At 37.3% G+C, this 20939-nt stretch overlaps 1 protein-coding gene across 2 annotated transcripts in view; it reads right to left on the bottom strand.

The window, feature by feature from the left end:
- The window catches only part of Khdrbs2 (KH RNA binding domain containing, signal transduction associated 2), a 439601-nt gene that overhangs the window by 179165 nt on the left and 239497 nt on the right, over nt 1-20939 (bottom strand). For both annotated transcript variants that reach the window (XR_005870125.1, XM_040729474.1), the window contains exons 5-6: nt 7246-7373; nt 992-1190 (exon numbers count right to left, since the gene is read on the bottom strand). Coding sequence is in view for 1 of the 2 variants with exons in the window: in XM_040729474.1 (XP_040585408.1) it covers nt 992-1190; nt 7246-7373 (327 nt within the window). In the remaining variant the exon portion in view is untranslated. The remainder of the gene's footprint in view (nt 1-991; nt 1191-7245; nt 7374-20939) is intronic.

Below are 20939 nucleotides of genomic sequence, written 5' to 3'. Positions count from 1 at the left end.
AATTACAGAGGTTTGTAAACTGTCTTATGGGTTCAAGGACATTCTCTCATAGAAGGAAGGAAGAAAGGGTTATTGGAAGCTCACCTGAATATCCAGTCACTTATCCAACCCAATTGTATATGCAATTCTGCCCTAATTGCGTGTGGTTGTAGGGCTTGGGGGACTGGCTGGATTAAAGAGTCTGGAGAGGACTTGGTGAAGGAGATGTCACTTAGGGAGCTACAGAGGAGCCATCAACTATGCTGAATGAAGACATTCCAGTGTGGCTGCTCTGAAATCACCAATGTTCCTGTCAGTAACACCTCATCATGCACTGTAAATAAGCCTGATGTACTTATGTGTGACTCAGAGGGAACTTTGGTGGAATGGAACTTTTGTTAGTTCCTGGGACCTTTGAAAGGTGGAGGTGTGGATACTATTGGGTTCTGTCCAAGGGGAAAAAAATCTGGAGACAGAAGAAAAACAGGAGGAGTGTATTTAGAGACACTATATTTCCTGTTTACTCTACACATGTCAATTATGGATGACAATCATATCTTTCAACGAAAGAGTAAGTCATGGATATGGGAGGCAATCCATCTGTGTATACAGCGTATTCATTGGTGCTCATATTTATCAGCTTTTCCCTAATGTTTATTAGGTTCTAAGTGAATTCTGTGACCTTACAATGAGTCATATCACGCTTGTAATAATCTATCATTATTTCCAATTTGAAAACTGATCAGACTTTATATAAAGATGAGAACACCTTAGCAGAGTTGATTCTTGAAAGCCAAGGTATTGATGTCACATGCACTGCAATGATGACACCTATCAAATGAAAGCCTTTTGTTTTCTAAGTGTTCCCATGTAAACCCATAGTTTAACTTCTGTTGTAAATGACATTTGTGTGCTGCGCCTAACATTACCCTCTGTTTTGATGGAATGGAGTTTATCTTCTGAACCAGTAAATTTAGCTCTTCCTCACTGCAGATTTCTTGGTGGTACTTACATATTCTTCATAAGCCTCGTGGGCTGGAGGTGGGGGTGCTCTGTATCCTGGTACTGCCGCTGTCCCCCGGGCACGAGGAGTAGTGACACCTCTCGCTATTGGTGGCACTGGAAGAGCTCCACGGGTCACAGTGGTCCCCCTAGGGGTAAGAACTCCTCGTCCAGGTGGTGGTGGTGGAGGAACAGCACCCCCACGGCCCCTATGAAAAATAAATGACATGCAGATGAAGGAAAAGAAACACAAAAAAATTAAAGGTTCAGCTCACTGCCTCTGCCCAAGCAGGTCTCTTTCTGATGGATATTATATGATGGGTAAAGTGCTTTGAGTCACACTAAAATACACTTCCTTAAATATTAGGACTTAATTATCATGAAAACCAAGCAACATATTTTGATATTTTCTATTATATAATTTAAAAAGCGACCTAGTTCTCATGAAAACCATTCAACACATTTTGATATTTTCTATTAAATAATTTAAAAAGGAAAGGGAAAAGAAAACCTAAGTTTATCTTGATTGTATTCCAGACTCAAAAAGGAAAAACCAGAGTATTGTCTACATGTGACACATTGGTGTGTGTGTGTGTGTGTGTGTGTGTGTGTATGCATGCATTCATGTGTGTGTGTGTAGACTATCTTCATTCTGGGGCTTGTTGACAGTGATCTACAATGTGGTCATATTTTTTTAAAATCATCTTAATAAAATGTGACATTCTGTCCAGAGTGATGCCACTGTGTAGCTGCAGCTGCTTAAGTTTTGTGTCACTGATTTATCAGCATGCTGGTCACCTCTTAAGATGGGGAAGTCACTGACACATTTTCACATGGCAACTCCGGGGCTGCTGAAATACTGCTCAGCAATGAGAAGGTTGAATGAATGTTCTGTACTGCAGACTTAACACAAAAGTGCTCTGAGCAAAAGCATGAGATCAAAGGATTCAGCCATTTTTTATGACATTCTGAAACGTTTAGAAAGGGTGTTTATCTGAAATCCTTGGGCAAATACATGGCTATTTCACTTTTTATTGTGCCTGAAAGTTGACCTCTAGAAAGCACTGTTATCAGCAGGAATGCTAAAGCTTTGAGAAAAACTGTATCTTTGGAATGCTCAACAATCATCGTGTTCAGCTGTGCCATCACATGGAGGGGCGGATTACACTGTTTGCTCTGAATAGCCATCAACTGGCTCTTTAATCCTCGAAGAAAATGAGTGTTGGAAGGGAATTCTTGGCTTACCCAGCTTATTCATAGACAGTATACAAAACAGTAGCCTAGAGCCGAGGACATAAGAGACCCAAAGCTGCAGTACCAGCTCCAAGTACAATGGCTGGGAAGGCAAACAAATGTTATCATATGACATAAACATATTTGCGAAATGCAACTCGGCTTCCCTGAGCCTCTCAGTCGCTGTTTGTGTTTGAAATGTGTGAAGACGTGGTGTGCAGCTCTTAGTGATGCTTTGGGAGGTTGTAGAATCTGTAGGACAGGGAGCCTTACTGGAGGAATTAGTTATCTGCGGACAGCCCAGGCTAGTCTGCTCTTTGCTTTGAGATCTGCTGAGACATGAGGAACAAAGCTCTCCCAGCCATAGGCTCCCATCACAAGTCATCTTAAATGGCATCTTTCTAAATAACCAGGGACTGTGTACTTTTCAAACTGAGAGCTAAAATGAACCTACCTTTCCTTCTTTAAGTTATTTCTTGTTGAGCATTTGCTCATAACATTGAAACAAGTCACAAATACTGCTGCCAAGTTCCTGTTCCTCATCAGTAACTTACCTCCAAACTTACCTGACAACTAGTGTAATAATTGCTGTTTTGTTTAGAATTTTAATACTATCAAAATGTCCATGTGTTGATAATAAACTACATGTCTTGGCTATTATCAAAGAATAATGGCAGGTAAACATTTTAATTACCTAGACCTAGAATAATCATTTTTCCTAGTGAGTGTATCTAGATTTCTAAATCTATATATTGTTCTGCCTTGCAATTATGTCATGCTCATATTGATTCTGGTCTTTCACTACATTTCTTCTTCAACTGATCTTAGACCCAGACTTAGCAAAACCTTATCCAGAGACTGTCTTATTCTCATTTGTATGTTCTGTCATTTCCTGGCAATATTAACACCATTGCCTTCTCCTATTCAACCTAAAACATGCATCATCTATTTTAGGATACTGTCCAGGGCTAAATCCCTAGTACAGTATTCTTTTAGTTTCTGACTTCTTCAAAGAGCATTTTCTGCATGTAATCTTCATTTCATGCTCATTTCTGAACCACATGTCATCTCTTCAGTTCTTATTTTTGGCACGCTGGGAAGACACTTGGATGAGCCTACCAATTTCCTCTTACAGTTCCCATGATCCTGGGCCTCCTGAGTTATGTCTCCAAACTATTATCTGGAAAATGTTTCTTTGGACTTTTACTCTTTTCCCTGCTTGGTCTCTCTGTATTTCAAGTGCTGCTCATTTCTGCCAGCCTTGGGTCATGGGTTTGCCTTCATTGTCTACCCAGTCATGATCTGTCTCTTTTGCCACTTCTTTCCCTGGAACCCAGCCAATTGCTCTAATTCTTATTACCACAGCAATTCTGAGATTCTTTCTGAAATAAAAAAACAGGTGTGATTACACCTCTTTTGTAACTTTATTAGTTCTCTATGTTAGTTCAGTTCTATTTTTTTTACAAGTGATTGTGAGCCGCCTGACATGGGTGCTGGGAATTAAACTGGGATCCTCTGGAAGAGCTAGAAGTGCTCTTAACCATTGAGCCAGCTCTCCTGCTTGTAAATGTTATAACCATGTTTTAAAATAATGTAAACTATCATATCATCTGCAAATAGTGAAAGCTTGACCTCTTCCTTTCCAATTTGTATCCCCTTGATCTCCTTTTGTTATCATATTGCTCTAGCTAGAACTTCAAGTGAAATATTGAAGATGTATGTAGAGAGTGGACAGCCTTGTCTTGTTCCTGATCTTAGAGGAATTGTGTTGAGTTTCTGTCCATTTAGTTTGATGTTGGCTGTCGGTTTGCTGTATATAGCTTTTATTATGTTGAGGTAAGTTCCTGTTATCCCAGATCTCTCCAAGACCTTTCTCAAGAAGGGGTGTTGGATTTTGTCAAAGGCTTTTTAATCATCTGGTGAGATGATAATGTGATTTTTCTTTCTCAGCTTGTTTATATGGTGGATTACATTGATGTATTTTCATATATTGAACCAACCCTGCATGCCTGGGATGAAGCCTACTCTATCATGGTGGATGAGTTTTCTGATGTGTTCTTGGATCTGATTTGCCAGTACTTTATTGAGTATTTTTGCATCAACTTTCATGAGGGATATTGGCCTGAAATTCTCTTTCTTAGTTGTGTATGTTAGTTCTTATTGTTGTCCACAAAATCACTCAAAATCTGCCTTTAATGATAATAGGGTTTCATTATTTACTCAATGAAGAAACAAATTAAAACTTTAGAATAAAGATTTACTGGCAATCTAACCAATAGTGGAGAGGCTACCTTAAATGCCCCTCTCCGATAATGTGATTAATGACTTCCTTGTATGCCATCCTAGAGCTTTCATCCAGTGGCTGAAGGAAGCAGAAGCAGACACCCACAGCTAACACTGAACTAAACTCCTGGAACCCAGTGGCAGAGAGGGAGGAGTGATGAGCAAAGGGGTTAAGACTGGGTGGGTAAAACCCACAGAAACAGCTGACCTGAACAAGGGGGAGCTCATGGGCCACAGACTGATAGTTGAGAGGCCAGCATTGGACTGATCCAGACCCTCTTAACGCTGGTGTCAGTGAGGAGGCCTTAGCATTCTTTTGGGCCTTGGGCAATAGATTAGCATCTATCCCTGGCATCCAGATGGACTTTGGGAGCCCATGCATTCCACATGGAGGGATGCTGTCTCAGCCTGGACACATGGGGGAGGGTCTAGGCCCCGCCTGGATGATATGACAGATTTGGAGATACCCATGATGGACCTCACCCTCCCTGGAGAGTGGATTATGAATTGGGCAGGGGTTTGGGGAAAGATTGAAGGGGGTGGGGGAGGAGGGGAGGGAGAGGGAGCTGGGAATGACATGTGAAGCAAGCTTGTTTCTAATTTAAATAAAAAAAAAAGATTTACCAAAGATAAAGTCAATTCAAATTAGGCAAATACTCTGGGTCAAAAGAAACATTTCTCCCCTAAGGTTCCTTCAAGCATCTGATTACCTATGTTAATAATAGACCAAATCTATTATTATTTGCTTTTAAGGTTTCATAATATGATAAGTGAATTTTTTTAAGTAGTTAGACTCTCAAAGAATGCAGAAGAATGGAGTGGATTTTTTTTGGTCTACCAATTATGTAGTTAAGGTATACCTGCTAAACTGTTAAAAATGACATTTCTGAACCACAAACATGGTGAGGTTTTATTTTTCAGACCCTAGGATTAACCTAATTAAGATGATTCAAAAGGATGCCACTTCAGCATCCAACAAAATCAGACTAGAAAGGCAAGTTTTATGAATTGCTGATCTAATAATATAAAGTGTTACATCAGATCAACAAGTATCAATAAGAAAATGATCTGGCAAAGTATTGCAATGTTTGCTGTTTAGTTTTTAAGATGAAATATGAAAAGAAGCTCTGGAAAATTTTTTGGTCTTTTCCTTTAGGCAGATGTAATTTCCACATTGATCCACATTCATAGTTAACTGCTGAGTATCCCATTTGGGAATCCTTAATTTCCTCCGATAAATGAGCAAGATTTTAAAATATTAAATTTAAAAATAGTGTTGTATTCATAATGATTGAAATGTTTGGGGCATTAATTAAAATTACAGAATAATTTGCCATACCTAAAGATACTTTTATTGTGACAGATGAAATATTCTTTTAGGGTACGTCCTTTACAAATATGAGAGTCAGGGAAATAGAGAAGTAAGTGAATGGATAGCACAACCTGTTGTGAGGACTGCAGGTAGGGTGTGTGTGGGCGGCGTAACTTTTAAATAGAAAAAAGTTTATTTTGGCCTTTTATTTTTCCAGTTCCAGGCCATGACTGGGAACTCTGGTTTAAAGCCTCTGGTAAGTCCAGGCAGAGTGTAGGGGTACCAGAATAGATACAGGACAGCAAGTCAGGCAAAGCTGTTGAGTTTGTGGGGAAGCATTGCAAAAGAAAGCCCAAGACAGAGTAAAAGTTACATCATCTTTGGAAGACAATCCCATGACCCCAGACTTCCCACTATGCCTTAGTTTTTGATGTTTCTAGTCTGTCTATGGAAAATATGTTCAGGAATGTTTATCTGAGTTATATTTTCTGTTTTGTCTTTGCCTTTGGTATTAGAGCATGGAGGCATCTTTGCCTCTTTGCAAACTAATGTTTTCTGTTAAAAAGTTCTTAAAAAATCAGAACTCTATGAAACCAAATGGTTTTTATTATCATCAAGGATCTTGCAAAGCAAAATATGTGTATGATTTTTATATAACCATGCTTTTAGTCAGGCTAACATGAGCTTCTGGTTTTTCTTAAGCGATGGAGATAGATCTAATTCATTTGTCTATCAACTTGACAGTATTATTTCCTTTTAAGAACCGTATATGACATGGATAAAATATGTAGCTTTCCATCATGTGAAGACTTTCTGCTTTTAAAAAAGCAAAGGGCTGTGTAATCTCTATGCCCTAATCCTAGGGACTGAGCAGGGAAGAGATGTCACTCAGGTTCCCACCTTATTCTGTAAGGATAGCTGTTTACAATCAGGAATTCTGGAGTCACAATGTATCCACTATTTTAGGTTAACATTTTAATGTTCTACCCAACTTTTGCTGTTGTTTCATGTTTAAAACTACTTCCATGGCTGGCCTGGAACTCACCATGACAATCAGGCTTGTATTGAACTCACAGAGACCCACCTTTCTCGTTATCTTGAGTTCTAGGATTAAAGCCACAGGCTACCACACTTAGTCCACTCAACCTTTGTTGCTCAGTTCCTCAGTGGTTATCTCAATTTCAAAAGATATGCCGTGTTAGTGTGTGTAATCTCTTAGGTGCTCTTTTACCACCTATCCTTACTATTTTGTTATGACTTGGGCCTTGATGAGGCTGTTATTATAGGTGCTATTGAAGCATCCAGTCTCACTGTCTTATTGTGGTGTGTGTTGATAAGATTGTTTAATTCTGTTTGGAATCATGACACAGAGCAGAACATCACAGGTCTGCAGTCACCATTTTCTGGTAATCTACTAAGAGTGAGAACTCAGGTACCTTGAAGGAGCTATGGGAGTTATTCTGATTCCTCTGCCTCTAAGACCTCGGCCACGGCCAGACTCTTCTGAGCCATTTAAGTAAGACAACTCCCGGAGTTGTTCTTGGCGAATTTCATCATTGTAGTCCTAGAAGAAAAAATAAAAACACAACACGATGAATTACTATCAGACTTTGGGTCCTTAGCCCTGAAACACACACCACAAACAATAAGAAAAAGGTTGAGGACACAGTTCAGGGATGAAACATTTATTTAGCATGTGAGAGACCCCCAAATTCTGTCAGCATTTCAAACACAAGAAAATAAAAGAAGACAACAGTATTGTGTGGCCAGAGCTGAGTCTGGCTCCATGCCTTGCTTCAAAGCACCGATGCCAGAACCTGGTACTCAAGAGTCTGAGGTAGGAAAGGATGTTCCCAGGCAGTGCAGGGACTGCCTGAGAACATCCTGAAATCTAGGTTAATCTTGGCTAATGTGTAACAAAACAAACAAAACAGCTTTGCCTGTTGCCTTGATCATTATATATGTACAAGACCCCTGAAATGAAATTAAAGAAGATGCAAATCTCTTCAAACCTCTTATCGTATAGAGAAAATGAAGATGCTTCTTTCACTAAGAAGTACTCTTCATGACACTGGATTCAATTCTCTTAACTATCATTTTAGGCTTTATCAGGGGGGGGCGACAATATGGTATAAGTACACAGAAGGTATCTCAACTACAGCTTTCAACATCAATATTATGGAAAATAAACTGCACTTGGGTGAATTTGTGTAGATTATAAGTACATGATATTCAAGTAGTTTATGAGTCACAATCCAAAATGGAACAGTCCCACGATTCAGAGCAGGTGAGACTGACTTCGATTCAGTAAAATAAGGTGCAGTAAAAGACTCTGCTTTAGACACAGAAAGCTGTGGACTTCTACCAAAGAACCCAGACTGCAAGATTTTCAAACCAAGAAACTCCCTTATGTGTCTTATCCACGGAAAGTGGGAGTCACTACGTGAATCAAATGTCACCATCATAACCTTCAGGAAGTGTAATAGTTGGTCATTTACAAAGAACTAAAAAGTAGGTCTAAGTCACTATAGAGGGAGTTAACCTTTAATGTAAAGTACTAGTTTTAATTATTTCCTCTTCTAATATATATACACACATGCAAACACTCATTCATAGACAGAGATGCACAAACAGAGAGACAGACACACATACACACACCCTGTGGAACAGTATAAAATGGAGTAGTTGGTTATTTGTGCCAAATTGCCAATATGATTTTTTTTGTGTTTTGTTTTTTGAGACAGGATTTCTCTGTATTGTTTTGGAGGCTGTCCTGGAACTCTCTCTGTGTACCAGGCTGGCCTCAAATTCACAGAGATCCGCCTGCCTCTGCCTCCAGAGTGCTGGGATTAAAGGCGTGTGCTACCAATGCCCGGCCATGATATTTGTCTCTAGGATATATTTATGTGCTATCTACCTATGTTATAATCTAACACTAGGGGCAAGTCTATGTCTTAAAACTTAAATCTTTTTGCAGAGGTTGAGCCAACAGTCATGCCATACAGTGCCAATCCTTGAAATAAAAGTCCAGTTTATCAGTAAATGATGCCAGTTTAGCTCAGTGTAAAAATGAATGTATGTGTTAAGTGAATTGAAATAAATAAACTGCAGACAGCTTCACACATCTGCTGTACAAGGTCTGGGAGATTGTTAATGCACAGGTTTACCTCAGGTTTCTACCTGCTGTAGAAACTGTCTTGATTACAACAAAAAGACTACTCATGCCTATGTAGTTATTTTCTGATTTTCAACATATTGCTTCCATGTTTATCCTCTTCAGCACCTGATTATAGTGAGGGTGAGTTTATCAGCTGACAGAATAGCTATACAGTGAAAACTGTAGTTTCTAACACTCATATATTATTCAGTTTCTCACTCCCAATTTTCATATTCACGTCCCAACTAAACTAGAGGAAAACAAACAAAACATGTCTATTATTTTACTAGTATCAGGAATGCAGAAAATTGTCACTGCCACTGGAATATATCTGCCAACCATCAAAATGGAACACAAATCCCATCATTTCCACATGAATATTACTGAATATAATGTATCTGAAGCATCTTCTTTGAGGTAAATCCGTATTTATCCTGAGTTCTTATGAATTAAAAAAGGGTAGACTGGCATTGTTCTGTAGCAGACAGATACGATAGAACAGTTCCCAGTTTGTTCAGGGCTTCCTGGATCCATGCCTTTCAAAGTTCTAGTAACCTTGACCTGGCATTGGCTGCATGAACCTTTCAACCAAGCACAAAACATAAGCAACGTGACTGGAAAGTGCTTGTGTACTGGAACTTTAGCTTTTTGGCCTTGGAAACTCTTATATCAAAGGTCGGGAAGTCTGGCTCAGCTTTCTGGAAAGTAGGAAAACAGGTGGAGAGTTTCGAGTCACTCTGCCTCTAATGCTATCCTTTCTAAGATACAGGAGAGGCCATTTGGAGCGCTCTTCTCCTTGTCAAACTGGTAGACTCGAGAAACATCACCTGCAAATCACTTTTTCCCAGGATAAAAAAAATTGACTAGGAATCAAAGCCACTAAGGATCTGTGTTGATTTCGTTTAAGGGTTCCAAGAACAGTGATGATTTGTCAGCATAGGATGTGAGAGTTGTGCCTCAAGGCATGCTTAGTCAGTCATTCTCCACATTTCTGGATGAAAGTTTTTGGACCTACATGTTATCATTTATGTCTTGGGTCAGGTGCCATCTCAGAGGGAATTCAATATATCTGAATAAAATTTCTAGGTATCATAAAAGTTTGAGACATTTATTGAACCTCTTTGTTTCGTGTGTGAGATCACCAACTCAGTGGCACTTCTATTTTGCTGCTCTGGAAAATTCTATTAAGCAAGAAAGACTGGTGATCTTGGTTATATGAATATTTCACACTGAAAAATAATTCTTCATGTAAGTAAAGCCACTATTGACAATATACAACTGAATTCCTTATGGGCTTAGCTGAAGTGGTCCCTTTAAGAGAGAGATTAATCACTTTGCAGGTTTATCATGACTATGAGAATAGAGACAAGTAATTGTAAGTGTAACTGACCATGAACTGCAGTTGCTACCTTTTGAAATACTACATCCTCAAGGCTATGTTACCAAGAGCTTCTCTCAGCTCCTGATGCTAAAATAAGTCTATTCCGGAGGAGACACTGCATTCCTGTATTTTAAGGATACCTTTATGGAGTTGCTAAATGTATTTTTTTAACTTCAGCACATCAGAGAAATTCAGAAACTCCCACTTCTTGTTTCTTGGCTTCAGACATTGTATGGAAAATCTGTCCTTATTTCCCTATAACTATATTTTGTCACAAGAGTACTTTCCCTAACAAAATCCCTCCATGTTTAATCCACTATTAGCATTCAGTTTTCCACAGACTCGAGTGGAAATGTAGAATTCTGACAAAATCAAGTTCCTAAAAATCACAGAGCTGAGAGCTTTGGCACACACATTTGTATCAATGCTGATGGAAGTTATTCCATCCGCCACACCCTATACTGTGACTGAATCAGTGTGACTGACATTCTCCTACTTTAATATGGGTGGAATATTAGACTCACTACCAATAACTGAAAAATACAATACTGTGAATTTAAAGAAAAAATACAAATTGTGTAATGCATCACTTAGTGGGAGACACAGAAAGACTCAGAGGTTGGCAGACATGAGAACTATTTAAAGTCAGGGAGTAGAACAATTTCATTAGTAGGAAAACTATGGTGGCAGTGAACAAGTTGCTTTTTGAATGAGTGTGAAGATGTGAGAAAAGGAATATGGACTTCCAATAGTTTAAGGGTGTTCTGGTACAAAGTAACACATTGCTATTGCTTTCTGTTATTTCCAAATTGTTTTCCTTTTTTTAAAAACTACTAAACTTGTTTTTGGAAATATATTACTTGAAATAACAACATGTGTGCTCAGAATACTTTCATATATTCCTTTCCCTGAATGAGATAAATTTACTCTGTGAAACAGTTTCTGTGAAATGTGTGAGTGTTCCCTTTTGCCTCTCAGATAAGGCCCTCCCACTGTGCTGGCATATGGTGTAAACAGTACATACAAAAGTTGCTGAGAGCAGAAGGATGCTTGGATGTTCTTAGAGAGGAATAATACGCACAGTCCGCACATCAAATGTATACGCATAATTTCCTGTTACATACAGTCTTGTCCATCTGCTCTGGTGGCATTTTGCCAAAATACAAATTGGGAAGATTATTTAACTTACATTTAGATGGCAGGTAATGGCAGGTGTTAATAGGCAACCTGGGGGTTCAGTCAGGGACTCTTTTCCTGCCAAATCCTCTCCATTAAGGCTCAGCAGGCACTGGTGCCACACATTTAAAACTGTGGCCACAGGCTGATGAGATACTTCTGTGGATAATGGCACTTGCTGCCAAGCCTGACCACCTGAGTGATCCTGGAAATCTACATGGTGGAAGGAGAGGAATGACACCTGCAAGCTGTCTTCTCCCTCCACACAGTAGTCGTGGTAGCAGCCTGCTACATACACACACAAACACACACACACACACACACACACACACACAAATAAATGAGTACATGAATGTAAGCAAAAAAGGAAATGTAGATTTTAATCCTTTTGGGGCATAACAAAGAGAACTGAAGAAACATTAACTTCTACCAACCACAGAAATAAACAAGAAAGTGAAATTGGATGAAGTGACAAATGTCTGAAATTCTCCTGTCTTGGAAGCCAAGACAGAAGATTATGAATTATAATAGGCCATCCCATGTTGCAACAGTAAAAACTAAGTAAAGAGAAATGTGGGCTCTGAGCCAATATCATACTTATAACTGAGCTGGAATGGATAGGAAACTGTAAAAAAAATGCTAGTCAAGATTATTTAATAAAACAAAAGAATAGGTACCTTCCCTGAGCCAGCGCAGAATGAGCTTTACTCTGCTCACATTAGAAATCAGAAAATCCATTAGAAAAATGTAGTCAATGAGGAGTAAATTAAGGTTTATTAAGAATCTACCCAATGAATGATTCTGTGTAAAGTGCATATAAAACCTATATAATAGTATTCATGAGAGAAAACAGTATCAGAAATTCAAAATGTCTTTGGCTCTGAACCTTAAGTTACTACTGTTGGTAACTTCTGGTTTCCAATGTCTCTTCTTTTTCTTTTCCTGTTCTCAAAACCTTAATATAAACTATGCAAAAATCATCACCACTTGTGATGATAACAAAACAGATTGAATGAATATATTATGTAGGATTATTAGAATGGCTTATTTTCTCTATAAAACATTAGCTATTGACATATGAGGTCTACCTGTAAAGATCTGTGAAATGAACAACAAGGAATTCAAATATTTGTTGTAAGATTTTTAACTTATGCTAGTATTGCCAAATGGCTATTACCTCAAGATAGATTTAGGATACAAAAAAAAAATTCTACAGATGTCAGATTTGAGCTGCTACAGATACCAAGTTTGGTTTATCAAAATAAAGGCAAAATGACTATAAGCTTGTTCATTAAAGTTTCTTAGCAAATTCAGACAAAATTCCAGCATGGAGGAGTGGAAGCAGGCACATAGTCCCACTCTAAGCTAAGCAGGTAATGGCAATTTATTGCTACAGGAAGAGAGAGGTCAGCTTTCTTCAATGGAGTGATACAGCATATGGCCAACATAAGGCAGACCACCATCCACAGGTGTAGTCGGTCAAAACAAACAAGACTGCTTCCTTTTAAGGGAGAGAGAGGGCAGAGAGGAGGGATTATGAGATAATCTCAGTGGACCCAGTAAATACAATAAAATACATAAAATTTCAAAGATCAAATGAGAATATTATTTAATTTTTTTCTTGACAATTTGTCAAGCACAAGGTATGGGAACCAAATTGAATTTTAAGTCATTTAACATATTATGCTAACTTTTACTTATAAGGCAAGCTCTTTAAAGACACTTTTTACAATAACATTCTAATGACTCCAAAAGCTTTTTAAATGAAAAAACCATGGTGGAAAGCATAATTTCAGAAAAATGTGTAGAAATTTTATCCATAAACAGAGTTGATGCAGGGACTGCTATCAATAAGTCTACAACTTCAGGCCTCTTTGTTGACTAGTGAAAATCGAAACTGAATTTTCCTTAATGCCTGCAATTTTGATGTTTTGAAGCCTACAATTCAGTTTCAAAATTTATAGGTATTTATAAAATGTTGTTGGGTAATCAATTGATCTGACTGCATTTGAAGTCCGCTCCACAGGAGGAAGTTTCTAACTGATATGGTAAACAATATAAAAACTTATGGCTGGGAGGTGATAGGACCTGGGGGTAGGGTAGGGAACTACACTTACTGTTTTGATAAAAGGTCGCATTGGTCACTTCTTTCTGAATGATAGGTTTATACCCAGGGGTCTGTGGGGCTGTCAGTTGTGGTCAGAGAAGCTTCTTTTTTTTTCAGTAGGCAACATCTAATGCAGAGACTACTAACTAGGCAATGAGCTGAAAATAAGTGACTGGTTGATCAGCCTAAATGGGACATTTATAAGAACTCTCCTCAGCTGCAAGCCTCAGGAACATCCTAGAAGAGGTGGGAAGAATGAATCTAAGAGCCAGAGTCTGGGGAAAAGAATGATGAACTAGCCTACATCCATCTTAGGCTTAAAAGACATATTACAGGAAATACAAAATAGACTCATTTCTGTTTTATGACTGAATCTCTTTGTCAAGGATTGGACTACACCCCACTTGTAACCTTAACAACAAATAGTTCTGTACTGCCTGTTCCAGGAAATGGCAACCATGTCTGTTTTAAAAGGTTGTTATGACCATCTTGCAACCCTGCCTTTGTTTCAAAAGGTTATGATTACCTTGTTACAACTATTTAGTTTGCAATCATTTCTTTTATTCACGATATCTTTAAGACTAACTTATGTTTATGCTTTGCTCCTGTAACCCTGCCTATACTGCCCTCCCAATCCCCCATTTGGAAACCTCCTGCTTCTGAGCTATAAAGCCTTGTCTTCCTCAAATCTAATGCTTAGGGGGAGGCAGTCCCTGCACACAAATATAAAAGCTTACTTAAATGAATTGCTTGCTTTAATTAATTTGGGCAAGATGATTTGGTTTAGTGGTCTTTCCCTTCCTATCTTTGTGATTAACAAGTACTGTGAAAAACTATCTCATCCACATGGCACAGCTACAGTGGGAATGAACTTATATCAGTTGTGGATACCAACCACAAAGCTTTACAAGGTCTAGACACTCAAAATTTCAACTTGAACGGGAACTAGTTTATGAGACCCAACCCATACCTGAGGAGCTATGCAGATGATGGCTTTCTGAGGAGAGAGAATAATATTCTTTGGAGCAGAGGTCATTGGTAGGTTGCCCACCCACCAGTGGATGGCCCCACTGCTATGCAGAAATAGGTGACACTAGTTAGACTCAGTGGGATATTATATATAAATGCATATACATATATAATATATAACATATAATATATTACTGCACCTTATACTTTTTAAGTTATTGACATTTTTATAGTTGAGTTATATTGGGGAAGTCTTATGTCAATAAAACACTGTTGAGCCAATAGGAATCTAGATAGGTGGGACTAGGAGTCCAGGAGGATTCTGGGAAGGAGAAACACAGGAGAGTTCGAGATGTAACCGCCATGGGGTAGGAAGCCCGGAACTATTCTCCGGTAAGAAACATACTTAGATTAACAATTATGGGGTAATTACTTAAGTCAGAGCTAGCTAGTAAGAAACAAGCAAGGCCAACAGCGTCATAATTAATACAGTGTCTTGTGTGTTATTTGGGGACTACAATGTGGCAGAGCCCAGGCGACTGGCAGGTGATAAACCAAAGCAGCTAGCAAGGAAAAGCTTCTCTTTACAGAGTTATATCTCTCAAGGCAAACAACTAGCTATCACAAATCATTCTTGTTATTCCCCTAAGTTTTTTGTACAGTAGTCAGTTTTAGAAACCTAGGAAACTATCAAAATATTCGAATATATTTTATTACTATTTAGAATATAAATATCTTTATTCATAAATCAATATTAGATGAGTTATCAAGTACTGACAGAACACAACAAAAGAATTTACATGTATCACAATGATTAATATAAGCAGAAATTTGGATATTACAAGTAGCTTGAAAATTTATGCAGGCTAAAGGAAACAACCCATCAGGATTTCAAAAGAATGAGAAGAAAGGGCATTTACTTGGCAAAATTTATAAAAGCATATCTGATAGAAGACTTTTGTTCTAGACACAAAGAATGCTTAAAAGCCAATGAAAAAAAAAGAGTTAGGAAATGGGTAGAAGGTAGGGTAATGGTGATTCAGCAAAGAAGATATCACATGGGAAATAAGCCTCTGAAAAGATGTTTGACAACATGTACCTCGAGCCAGCGGCAAACTGATGCAATAATATGCCAGTGTATTCCTACTAAAATTTGGAAAATATAAAAGACTTATAATACAATACCACAGAACAACAAGAAATGTCTGTTCCTGGTGAGGATTTGAAACAGCACAGTCACTTTGCATTAAGATTTAATATAGAGAAACCCTGTCTCAAAAAACCAAAAAGAAGAAAAAAAAAGATTTGATGGTGTGTTACAGAAATGAACATTTTCTACCCTTATAGTGGAGAAATAATGCCTTTCTTCCCCCCTCAAGCGAGTCGAAGATTTATGGTCCCACATTAACCTGCACAAGGATGTTTGAAAATGCCTTTATTCTTGAGCACTAGACCTTCTTAACAACTAAGAATTCATCTATGGGGAATGGTAGAACTGGATGGTATATGTGGACAATGGAACATTCACAGTAATATAAAATTGAGTGACCACACTGTGAAAAGACAGGATGGCAGATTTAGCATATGTTACTGAGTTGAAGTCAAACAGAAACAGCTACATGTATGTTCATACAGGCATAGAGTGAGCTAGATATTTCTTAGCTAATTACTGTAGACATGGCAATAATAAAACCCCTTCTCAGGAACTGCTGACATCTAAGCAGTCCAAAGTATGTCACATCATGAACAAAACAAATACATCTTTACAATTGCACTTTGATGAAGGATAAGGAATTGGTACCCACATTTATGGCATCAGAGCTTAAATGAGGACTGCAAGGCAAACAACAATCAGGGGAAAGTATTTTAAATGCCTTACATTCCCCAACAGTATCCAGTTATCCATTTTTTAAAAAACTTCATTCTTTTTCTAATATCCTGACATCTTCCTGGGCCACTAGGTAACACATCTTTGGGTACAGCATCACTTACAATTAGAAAGAAAATGAAGACTGCAGGCACTGGCCAAGTTAGCATAAACAGTGAAAGCACAGACTGCAGTTAATGGGAAATGAACAGACAATATGTTCTCAAAATCAAAAGACAGCATAAGGACTCAGAAAAGGTCTAGCAAGAGAAACAAAAATGTGAGTAAGGGCATGAGAGAAATGGGCTTGAGTAGCTCACATTACAGCAGAATGAGCAATAAATGATAGTTCAGTAATTTGTGGGCAGGTTGGATATCGACTCTTTAGAGCTTGATGAGATCTAAACTCAGTGTTATTAGATAAAATTGTGATATCAAAATCATTCCAGTAAACCAGCTGGCTCATAAAAGCTATTTTTTTCTTTCAACTTGAATGCACTGGATAACATTTTTAATACAAAGAAACAGTGAGGGATGATTTACAACAAGAGAAAGAGACAAACAACAACAAACCCCCAGTGAGTTGCAACTTTACCCATACTGACACCCACATTGGCTTTAGCTGTAAGGCAATTAAAAAAGCAATTATAAACTATGTTTCATATAATGAAACAGTTCCCTAACTAGATATGGGATAAAAAGTGCTCAGATTGAAATTCTTCAGATCAAAGGCATATAATGTCAAACTGAATGATACACAAAATGAAACTGAAGTAGAATAGACAATCTAGGATAAAGGGTAATAAAATCAAGGGCATAGACACAGAAATTATTTAAAATGAACACTCAAGAAAATAAATACATAAATAAATACAAGACACATATTCTAATATATGTAATGTAAGAAATCATATCATCTGTTTCATCTGTTTCTACAGATTAAAATGTCACATTGGAAAATTATGAACAAATTTATGCTAAATTAAAAATTTAGATGAAGTGTCTGAACTACTTATAAAACAAAACTAAAAGTCATTGAATATCTTAAGTTTAGATGATTAAAATAATTCATGCCCAGAAAATATGTCACACTTACTATATTATTCAAAAACTTTCCAACAAAGTGAAATATAACTTTACTTGTCTTAATTAGTGAAGTTACAAAGAAATATTATAAACTCCTAGAAAATTGGAAGAGATGATTTTTTAATTAGTTTGTAAGCAGAAATGAGCTCTTCTCCTAGGAATGTAGAGTTGTCTAATTTTTAAAAAAGTAATAGTAACTTATAACACAATAAATTAAAATAGCATCAACAATCTCATAAATTGACAAAAATGCAACTAACAAAATTCCAATATCCAAAAAGGAAAACAAGCCATATGAAAATAGTGTAGAGAGGAATACTGGTTAGCCTGTAAAAAGCATTAGTGGAAAATCTCAAGAAACAAGTTAGTAGACAGGACCTTTTCCTTTCCATCATGAGCAAATCAGGCCAATGTGCTGTAGTCTCTTGGGTCACAGAACACAGCCACCAAAGGAGGACATGAAAATATGCCAAAACAAGGAAAATGGCATTGCTTTATGTAACAATCCCTTTTTCTTTACCAGAACTAACCTGTTCTCCTAGCTCCATGTTGATAACTGTGTAGAAGAGTCAGAAATGAGTGAGATGAATCAAAACCAAGGGTATACTAGATGTGTGGGTTTAAAACAGTCAATAATTATAACTATGCATGGTGGTGTATGCTTTTAATCTTGCCACTCAGAAGACTGAGATTGTATAGACAAACATTCAAGCCAGCTAGGGTACATAGATAAACTTCTTCTTATAGAGCCAACAAAACAAAACAAACCTTTGAAAGTCTTTATGTTAATACATTTAATTAACTATCTTTAACGGGGGTTTAGAAAAATGCAGTATCTCAAGTAGTTTCATCCCTACATTGTGAAAATGGATTACTTGCTAGAGGAGTGATCACTAAAAATGGCAAAATTAATAGAAGAAAGTTTTTTTATTTTATTTTTATTTTATGTTCATCGATGTTTTGCCTGCATATAGGTCTGTGTGAGGATGCCAGATCCTCTGGAACTGGAGTTACAGACAGCTGTGAGCTGCCATGTGGGTGCTGGGAATTGAACTCCGGTCTTCTGGAAGAGCAGCCAGGGCTCTTAACCACTGAGCTATCTCTCCAGTCCCCTAGAAGAAAGTTTTACAGTCATGCATTAGTCGTTATTTAATACACATTGTTGTATTCTCATTATATATGTTTTCAAAGAAAGAAAGATGGTTAAGATTACTGCTGTGACAGTGTGAAGGAACAGCAATTCACAAAGTTTTATTGAGCAAATACAATGTTCCAGTAAACAACAGCTCTCTCAAAGTTGTAGTGGTAAAACTATACTTTGGTTAAGAAATTTGTGTTTTGTGGGGGGAAGAGTGATGTATAAGCAGGTAAAATCACTTGCTCTTACAGAGACTCAGTTCTTAGTACCCACAAAGCAGTTGACACCTATTGATAAGTTCAGCTTCACAGGATACAATTCCCTCTTCTGACATCTGTAGGCATCAGGAATGCAAATGGTGCACACATGAATGACAAGCATACAAGAAATTAAAGTAATAAATCTAACAAATTTTACATGCAGTGTTATGATGTAACACCATTTTATTTATATGCAGTGACATCACATAGTACATTAACACATTATGTACTGTGAGGGAGGCATTATTTTTCCTATGTGATGCTCATCCAATGCCCATACATCCATGAATCAGGTAATAACTATTGATCTTTGGAGAATGAAGAAGTAGAAACTGAGATTAAATGCATGCTTACAACCAATTACACAGGCAATGTATTATTTGTGAGCTCAGAGTTAATATTTTAGTAGTCCAAGAGAAACTTAAGACCCCATTCATCAATTATTTCTTTGAAGCACACTGTCGATTCAATTCACAATGACAAAATCAAAGTATGCTCTAACTCTGTGCCTCTGCAATTTCCATCAACAGGTTGTATTGGGAAATATATATTTATTCACCAAGATATGTATACATGCAATCACAATTGATGAAAAAAGAGGCTATGAATTTGAAGAAGTCTGGGGAGGGTTATATAGGAAGGTTTGCTTGGAGTAAAGGAAAGGAGAAGTGTTGTGATTAAAACACATTTTCTACAACAAACAAACAAACAAACAAAAAATGGGAAAACAAATGGATAAGGTATTTGTTTCTAATTTTGCAGCTGAATTTTTCCATCAGTCATGAGACTGTAGATTGCCACAGTTCTGTCTCTTCAAGCAGAGGACTGTTGGCTCCCTATTCAGATGGAGATAGCAATGCATTGACTCCCTGAATTCTGCTGGGGTCAGAGGAAAGACTAGCTAGGTTACATTTGTGTGCATCAGTGAGTGACTGCTTACCTCATTACATAAAATGCTGTAGCTACCATACACAAATGGAACTTTGCTATAAAAAACACCGTAAGTGAAATCAAGTCACATTTAGTGTCTATTTAAATAAATTTGTGATAAAACAATTCTATTTTAATTCTGCATTCATATTTTTACTTTCAGTGTGAACTTAGTTCCAGGGATTTAAACTTACTCTAAAGTGTGAGCAAAGCTGAATGAACTCTAGAGAAAGTCACTGTTTTTGCTAAATAGTACAAGTTAATAATTAGCTCCATCAAAATATTCACACTCTGTAACAAGCATCTTCCCGGAAGCCTGGTCCCTGAACTGCTTCAGTCCCAAATGAACATGCAGGACACAATATTAATTATGAAGTTATTGCCCGTTTGCTATGATTTCTCAATGGCTAGCTCTGACTTAATTATTAACCCATAATTACTAATATATATTTTTATAAGAACTTATCTTTCTGAGGATGCCATCCTGACTAGTCCTTTCCTCCTGGGATCACATGGTGACTCTCCACTCTTGACTACATTTCTCAGAATCCTCCTCGACTCTTAGTCCCACTTATCTTGCTTCCCTATTGGCCAACAGTGCTTTATTTATCAACCAAAATTAACATATACACAGAAGTACTTTTCCCAGCAACACACAATAAAATAGTTTATATGTGTTTGTAGTGGCAAAATAAACTAAATTTAACAAAGTCATAAGAACATTTTAACAAGAAACTATTGATATGTCTTCAAACCGAAAATCAATTTTAAGCAAACAACATCTGGTTCCTTATATGGTATTACTTAAAGACAATGAAATAACATGAATTTAGAATATATTATTAGAAATCTATGTATAGCTGAATGTCATTTTCAGAATTGTCACATTATCTGACTTTTTACAAAAGATTGGCATTTTATAAAGGTTTACTAACAGAGAGAAACAAAGAAGATGCAAAAAATTCTACTTAAAAGTGCTTTTGAATTCAAAGGATCATTCATGCCAACAATTTCTGTCCTTGTGGAGTTTGGTTTGAAAACACACACACATACACACAC

Source organism: Mesocricetus auratus, unplaced genomic scaffold (genome assembly GCF_017639785.1).
Source record: "Mesocricetus auratus isolate SY011 unplaced genomic scaffold, BCM_Maur_2.0 Super-Scaffold_100021, whole genome shotgun sequence".
NCBI lineage: Eukaryota > Metazoa > Chordata > Mammalia > Rodentia > Cricetidae > Mesocricetus > Mesocricetus auratus.
This window is presented reverse-complemented; position numbering and strand designations above follow the sequence as displayed.